We start from the raw sequence: 8,799 nt of genomic DNA on the forward strand, positions 1-8,799 counted from the left end.
AACGAATTTAGTATGCGTAAGCTAGAAACAGTTAAATATTCATACAGACAGACATGCGTTTCAGGAATTTCCTCGGAGACTCGCATCTCTGGTCCTTTGACAATAGTGCGCATTGCTTAAAATAGTAGGTACCGTAAAATGGGGTGAGTAGGAACAAAACTGACATTAAAACCTCGATAACATTTTATTTTTACATATGCAAACTGAATGGTGTATATTATAAGTGTTCCGGACGTTTGTATTTTACTAGACTTATATTGACCGGGATATAGACCGTGATTACCTTTTGTATTATTTATGAGTTCCCGACATTTCGACGCAGTTACATGCATCATGTTCACGGGTGACTCAAAAGGTAATCACGGTCTATATCCCGGTCAATATAAGTCTAGTGAAACTAACCGTGAATCATTCAAAATTCTGTTTGTATTTTAGTTTTTATTTTATTTTGGGTAGTTCCATTCCATAACTTTGACGATAAACAGGAAATCCCACCTCACCCCGTAGTCCCTCGTAATTGGGGTGAGATGGGTTTTCATACAAAGGTGATTTTGGAACATTGTTGGATCGTTTTTTTTATTATAAGTGTAATATATAGCTCCATTTTAAATTGGAATACATTATTTTTGTAGCAGTAGCCTTAAAATCCCACCTCACCCCCCTTTCATACCTTCTCTCCCCATTCATAACCCGACTCTCCCCGCGAACCCTACTCACCCCATTTTACGGTAACATCCTAAATATTGCACTATGAAGAACCATTTTTCCTTCTGTCAAATCCTATCTGGAATACAGTATAGCTACATCTACTGCTGACTGCATCCTGTGATTTCTGTGGTTACCTGCGCAGTGCATCGGCATTCGGCAGTTTTGGGGAACGTTCGCAAATGCTAATAGCTTGCTGGTCGCTTATTGCTCGGGAGGATCGAATGGCAAAAGGCTGGAAAGCAGAATAGAAACTTTTAAATGACTCTCACGACAATTTAAATTCGATAAAGACTAGGAGGCATATGGCCAAAATGGAATAGTCTAGTATGTCATATGACTTTTAAACAGAGACTGGGACTATATCTGGGTTTTGAAGATGATTTCCTTCGACTTTATACAGGACACTTTGTATAGGACACTTGGTGCCCGGTGACCCGAAAGATATCAAAACCCAAACTTCTACACATAACCTAATACCAAAGATAGATATAACTGTAATAGATGGATACAGTCTAAGGAAAAAACGTGCCTCGAAAATCAAGAAAATTTGATTCTCGTTCAGAGGGCGCTACTAGTTTTGGCCTACAGTCGTATAGATGGCGTTGACGGTTTCGTTTGTTATTTAACAATTTTAACGCATATCAGTGAAATAACATGGGTCAAAATCATAAAAATAATTAATGCAAATAAAAAAAATCATTTATCTATATTTAAATACATTCTATCGTATTTTTATAAATGTTCATTTTTAGTTTTAAAGTGTGTCGACAGATGGCAGTGAATTTACTGGGGTTACAAAATTTACTGTGACAGTACCGCTCTAGTATAAGTTACTCTATGCTAATACAAATAAATACTTTAATTTGCGAAATAATATTTTAGAGGTACCTAACAAAAATAAAATGTTTTTCTATACAAATATAAAGGTAAATACATGTATATCCACAGAAAAACATCCATCATAGATTTGTCCAAGAAGTAAAATCGATTTTACAAATATCGTAAAACTTTGGAAGAAATCCCTTAAAGGGATAAGTTCGCCTTTGTACTGCCTATTTCTGTGCCATATTTGTGTTCTATGTCTTTGTACAATAAAGAGTTTATACATACATACTTCCAAACTCTAGTCCAATAGCTACCTAAAGAGGCCCACTATCAGTCCGCCGGACGATATCGGCCTGTCAGTTGTTCGGAACTGTCAAATTTTTGTTCTAACTGACAGGCCGATATCGTCCGGCGGACTGATAGTCATTGGGCCCCTTTACCTGCATATAACTATAGCCCACAAGTTAAATACGAAATGTAAAGAAATGTAAAGACATAGGATACTGCGGTTATCCCGAACTGTGCTCCCGAAACGAACGGCGACGAATGACAACGCGCGTGTGTACGATGTATGCTGATTCGCATTTACATATCTCACCTCGCCGTCCCAGAAGTTTTCTTGATGCAGCTCTGATTCTTGCGACCAAATAATTTATGAAAACTCTATACCTATTGGTTTGTGTACACCTCTAGAATTTAATTGTACAAGAAATATTATATTGTACAAGAAATATTATATATCGTACAAGAATTGTACAAGAAATATTATATATCGGTTCCCTCACATAAGTATCCACTTTTCTTTACAGCTAAGTAGTATAGCCACGTGGGTATGTATTTATGTTGGGGCACTTCCTGTACAAACAAGAAATATATAATATGTATTTTAAGTTTCTAAGTAAACCAATTTTGGATTAGGCGCCCCAAAAATGTTTTTCCAGTGTCACAATAAAAAACATTGACTATTGTATAGCTATTTTTCGCATAACAATTATGCTTAAATAATATTGTCTTCGGTTACCGCGATAGTTACTCATGAAATAAAACTATGAAAACGGATTATATCGCGTATATTGAATTTATAATACATCCCGACGTTTCGAACCCTTTACAGCGTTCGTGGTCAACGGGTGACTGAGGAAAAATTACAAAGTGCAAAAATACCCACATACTAAAATAATGAAGAATCATAGACTACAAACTTTAAGGCTGGTTGTACATGCAAAATCGGTTCATAAGGCTAGTTATACACTACAATTATTTTCAAGTAAAGATATATATATACGCGATAGAAAAAAACAAGTTAAAGTTAAAGGTCGCTTTAATTATGCTTACATTTGAAGATTAAAGATAGTTCTTGTTTATATTGACTACAATGTTGGTAACTTTCAATGGATTTTATAGATGGCACCAGCATAGGTTTTTCATGGCTCCGCTACTGAACTGCGAAAAATTAATGATGTCTCTAGTTTCCTTTTAATATGGGATTTGGCTTAAAGGCCATAAAATTCCAAAACAATAACTTGAAAATGTTTGACTATTCTTAGGATTGACAGACCTATGCTGGCGCCATCTGTTACTTCGACCGGTCAACCCCAATGCGTTGAGTGGAATACTTAGTAAGCGACCCTAAGCCTTGACCGGTTAATCGTGCGATAATCTTACTAAATTAATTCACTGTCGTGTCCCGAGATCGCGCAATATTTCAATGGGATAATAAAAACCATAGCCACCTTGTTGAAAAACAATTCATTAAATAATAATTAATAAACCAATACTATACACGAATGCCGTGTAGAAATAAACAAATTACTTAATCATTAAAATCTAAAACCGTGAAACAAAATCTGTGATTAAAAACTTAATTATAATTATCAAAACTAGTATCAATTAAATATTGCACTTATAGTGTAATAAAAAATAATGTAAATTTCACATTCACAGTTCGATTCATAGGTACACTATTTTTAACTATGAATTGGTGTATTTTGCTTGGTCTACTTTTTGGCAATGTTGCTGGCATCCGCGATCTCTACGCGGGTGTCTTCCACAGGAACGATTTCTTAGTGGCACAGGACCATTTGTATCAAGAGAAGCTGCACTATCGTACAGTGACTGCTAAATATGTCAGACATTTCAGCTGCCCAGTAAGTATTTTTTTGGAATGAATTTATCGGTAGGTATGTACATACCGTTCGGATTCAAACCACGCCAGTACCACAGAATAAATAATAGTACTACCGTACAGAAATGAAACTTCTCACAAAACCGAAGTTAGACAGCGGTTCAGGGTAGAATCATGCAATTCCTCAGGGGTCGGAAACCGGTATTTGCTCCATACAAAAATACCGGTATTATTACGTTCTTTTTCGTTCTTTTGTTTATAATTTCATTTTTAATGGGACGTTTTAATAATGTAAAATTGTTTGCTAAATCATGATTCAGTCCTACGTAATGAGTATAAAAAATTCAAAATATTGGGCTATTTCGGGGTTTTTAAAAAATACTGGTTCCGAGCCCTACAATCTCTTTCTAATAATGGCACTATCCCTTTCGGCTATTGCACGCAAAGGGACGTTGTGCCAACCCTAATAATTGCTTGGAGCAACGCTGAGCCGAACGGAGCCGAGTCTGCCCGAAGCGAGGGGATTTGCACCCCTGCCAGTAATTATTATTGATGGAGTCTAGCAGCGTGGCATCACTGTCAACTGCATTGCTACAGGAAATGTCAAAAAGGTCTTTTTGTTCAGAATTTTATAAAAAATATTTTTACAAAATTCTGAACTGCTGCCGCAAATGTAAAAAAAATATGTCCGGATTATTGACATATGCGGCAGTAATGCTGCCAATTGCAAATTTCATATTTAGAATTTTTAATATTTTTTATTTATGAATCCGAACTGTAACTTAAATGAATAAGGTCTCTTTATTATTTTGTTGGAACTGTGCGAAAACGAGATAAAGTATAGACACACACACATAAACACAACAGTTTACACTTTGCGTCTATAAGATTACTATAGATGCAGGTGCTGTTGAAGAATGTATCTTTACACTCATAGAAAAAAAAAACTTTTTAATATTGTCTCCGGTTACCGCGATAGTTACTCATGAAATAAAACTATGAAAACGGATTATATCGCGTATATTGAATTTATAATACATCCCGACGTTTCGAACTCTTTACAGCGTTCGTGGTCAACGGGTGACTGAGGAAAACTACAAAAACAAAAAACTTTTTATTACAGATCTCCTACTACCGTGTATTAGACCGACTGGCCGTCGGCAGAGGCCCCAGGGTAGAACAGATAAAAGGCGGTCTCTTGAAAAACGTCCTCGCCCTAAAATTTACATCTGTATTTAATCAGCCAGTCAACGTCATCATCTACATCGCTTGTGCGAACAAGAAGGAAGGATCAAACGAGCCATATACTAGAGCAACACGACAGAAAGAGGATGATAATGAAGGAAAATCAACTACAGGTCAAGAAGGCGATGTAACAGCTGCTGATTATGCACCTGCGGAAACAAATGAGACTACTGTTCAAACAAAAGAAGAGGGTAATGCTACAGAGACTGGTGAAGCGGCAGAAACAACAACTGGAGCTCCATAACTTATTGTTACCACTCAACTTTTGGATAATGTATGTAAAATAAAATCAGTAAACCGCTTAAGACTTTATTTAGATGCCACTTTTTATACCATCAGAAACTAGCTTTTTCCCGCGTCATCGTCTGCGTTAACATTCAGCAATATAATTCAACGATAAATTCACGTTGCATATTTTAAAAGTTTGTACATAGTGTGTGTGTACTACACCTTACCTTCACACACACATCTGATTCTAGTATATACGTATAATGCATTAAATGACACGGTACAAGGCCTTAAATACTAAAGTAGCTATGCATGTGTGTGTGAGAGTAAGGTGTAGTACACGCACTACAAGTTGTACTCTGTTGTCATACGAGTTGGACGTAATACATAATAAACTTATAGCCAAAAATTATAAGATGTGTAAAGCTTTAAAAATATATTTTATGGTACCGTAAAATGGGGTTAGTAGGGTTCGCGGGGAGAGTTGGGTTATGAATGGGGAGAGAAGGGATAAAAGGGGGGTGAAACGGGATTTTAAGGCTACTGTTACAAAAATAATGTATTCCAATTTAAAATGGAGCTATAGTAATACTCATAATTAAACAAAAAGATCCAACAATCTTCCAAAATTACCTTTGTATGAAAACCCATCTCACCCCAATTACGAGGGACTACGGGGTGAGGTGGACCGGACCGGACCGGACCGGACCGTACCGTACCGTACCGTACCGTAGTATGAAGTTCATGGCCTTCACTAAATTAAAAAGCTACATTGTTTCACTCCCTGGAGTGAGGAAAGTGCGACTTTCCTCACTCCAGGGAGTGACGAAAGTAGGCTTGTTCGAGCTGCTGAGGTGAAAAATAAAAACTAAAATACAAACGTCCGGAACATTTGTTATATACACCATTCAGTTTGCATATGTAAAAATAAAATGTTATCGAGGTTTGAATGTCATGTTTGCTCCTACTCACCCCATTGTACGGTAACTTCATTGCAAAACGTAAATTTTTGACACCCATAATAGATCTGATGGTTAACTGTGTCGGCAGGTTTTATATTCTATGCTAGTTTTATAACCCATAAAAATATGAGTATAGTTTTTACTGTTACTGACAAAATTTGTTTATCAGGCTATAGTTTAGGGAGCTGCGGAAGAGTGCTCCAGTGTTCCTGTGGCCTCGCCTTATAGCCCTGAGGCGGTCAAGAGGGGTTTTTAATGGGTAAACCGTGGGTCCCATGAGCCTATACGGGAGTCCCACATAACCATCCCAGGCCCGTCCCCGCGCCTGGGTGGTATGCGAAAAGCATTTTCCCCTCTATAAAAAAAAAAAGGCTATAGTTTAGGGACAAATAAATTCACCATGCCTTCAATGCAGTGTTCGGGAGCCATGGCACCCCCAAAATCTCAAATAACCTTGCACCGAAAAGTCAGAAAACCTTTTTGGTTTGATTCCTTCCTTCTAATTGCAGCAATTTGTAGCTAAAAGGCCAGTGGGTTTATGGCAGATTATCGCACTATCGCTGCTGGCTATCGCTGTAATTCTGCACGTGATAATACATAAAGCACAACTTGACTTTGTCCTTCACGGGACTTTACTGCTTATTGCTAGGCTTTTATGTTCTAAAATTACTTGTGGGTTATTTGGACTTTAGTCGTTCTGGTATTCATGTCAGAATTTGGAGGGTTTTACGTAGTTGCTGGCAACTTTCGGTAGTGTTAACTTTATTAAAGCCCTGTTGTAACAGTGAGAAAATATCAAGGAATCGATTGTTTTAGTAACATAAAATTTATGCTTAACTTAGCATAAATTTGAACAAGTTTGGGAACACTAGACTTATATTGACCGGGATATAGACCGTGATTACCTTTTGTATTATTTGTGAGCTCCCGATATACAAAACCGTAGTGAAACTAACCGTGAATCATTCAAAACTCTAAGTTTGGGAACAAATCAAATTATTTTATTAAATATTTTGATTTGTGTTTTTTTAAGTAGTTACGCTACTATATATAAATTATAAACTGTAATAGATGTCATATATTAAAGAAAAAGTGACGAAGCCCTCCAGTGGTAAAGGCCGGATTCGAACCGGCGTCTTTAGCTATCCCGGCTAACGCCATGAACCCCTAGGCCACCCCGCCACGGCGCCGTCGCCACTGGAGGGCTTCGTCACTTTTTCTTTAATATATGACATCTATTACAGTTTTTAGCATACATTTGTTACGCAAATATTATTAGAAGCAACATGATTTTGCAGACGCAATAAATACCTATAGGTAAATAATAGAACTAAAGCTAGCTACGAAATGATATATTGTAATGTAACCAAGGCAACTAGGCAGTAAGTTTTGCTACTGTCCTTATTACTAGATCCGGGCGTCTGACAGCTGTTCATCGGTGAGGTTTAAGAATGCATCATACCTATAAAATTATTCAGGGGTAGCTCTCTCTATAAAGCGTTGGATAATATATTCCATACTCAATACAGGGACTTAAATGTCACCTGACAATGTCTATCATAAGCCAGTCGGTGCAATTCGAGAAATGAATTAGAGATTTACTAGATATGAAATAGTAAAGATTATGTGACGTTCCACGCGTAAAGGTACCTTATGGCGGCTTCATTTCCCGAATCGCGCCGTATGTCTTTTCACGAGCCTTAAACACTCAATCTGCATACGATTACGAAATTTCATCTCTCGGTTCAGCGGTTTAAATGTGAAGAGTTAGACGGACAGATAGACAGTTACTTTCGCATTTTTAATATTAGTAGACGTGGCCATAGGTAGTCTAGGGAAGCGCGCAGTTTAAAAATTGTATATCTATGACACTTATGACACTTTTTTCCTTGAATTATTCATTCTGTCTGGCTCACGGAGCACAGTTCTCAAATTGACGTTCACGCTGGGGTAAAAAGGAGGCTTGAATAAATGAACGGGACGTCACCGTAGGACATTTCAACTGTTTTGTAAAACTACTAGGTGGCGGATAAGACCTAGCCAATATGACAATCGTACAGTCGCCATCAGACATATCGGAGCGACCAGTGTTCACAATATCTGTGGCAATATGTCAATAGATATTTGTGAGCACCTTAGCCGCTCCGATATATCTGATGGCGACCGTACATTGACAAACAACAATCGAAACAACCCTTTATAAGGCATAATCTTCAAAATCAGGTGGCAAATATATTCCCTCTGCCTTATACAGGCTTAAATATTTATATGTGGTGTCATGGATAGGTTCATTAGTTAGGTATCAAACGTTTTTAAACATTCATGCTTCGCCCTTTGGGTAAAAATCTACCTACATCGTTTTTCCGTGCGAATTTTGTAAAATCGTATTCCCTTTGGGATGTCTAAAGAAAGACGGAAAATGCGATATTTAACGAAAACAACGATATAGGCAATTATTCTCATAATATCTTCACTTTATGGCGAAAAAACATAGAATTTGAACGAAAAACTGAATCCACCGTGCGAGCCGATCGCTCTGTATGGTAATAAGGGGGACTTGTTGGATTTTTAACTGAATTTAGATTGGCGCGTATTAGGTACATCCGAGGACGTCCCCTAAGGAAAATGCAGCTAAAAGGGCGTATTTTCCCGCTTAAAAACGACTTGAGTCACGTTTGATGCCTGATTGCTTCAGGGAATTAAATT

General features: G+C 37.4%; 1 protein-coding gene and 1 non-coding gene across 2 annotated transcripts; one reads left to right on the top strand and one right to left on the bottom strand.

Moving 5' to 3' along the window:
• Positions 1–3,435: 3,435 nt before the first annotated feature.
• LOC134740876 (uncharacterized) lies at positions 3,436–5,147 on the top strand. Its single transcript, XM_063673529.1, has 2 exons — positions 3,436–3,680; positions 4,782–5,147. Exons 1-2 carry the CDS (start codon positions 3,507–3,509, stop codon positions 5,145–5,147), a joined length of 540 nt encoding a protein of 179 aa, XP_063529599.1. The 5' UTR covers positions 3,436–3,506.
• A 2,055-nt stretch (positions 5,148–7,202) lies between these two features.
• On the bottom strand, positions 7,203–7,275 carry Trnas-gga (transfer RNA serine (anticodon GGA)). The gene has a single exon. It is a non-coding gene; the product is annotated as a tRNA-Ser (tRNA).
• Positions 7,276–8,799: the final 1,524 nt, after the last annotated feature.

This window comes from Cydia strobilella, chromosome 4 (assembly GCF_947568885.1).
Source record: "Cydia strobilella chromosome 4, ilCydStro3.1, whole genome shotgun sequence".
Taxonomy (NCBI): domain Eukaryota; kingdom Metazoa; phylum Arthropoda; class Insecta; order Lepidoptera; family Tortricidae; genus Cydia; species Cydia strobilella.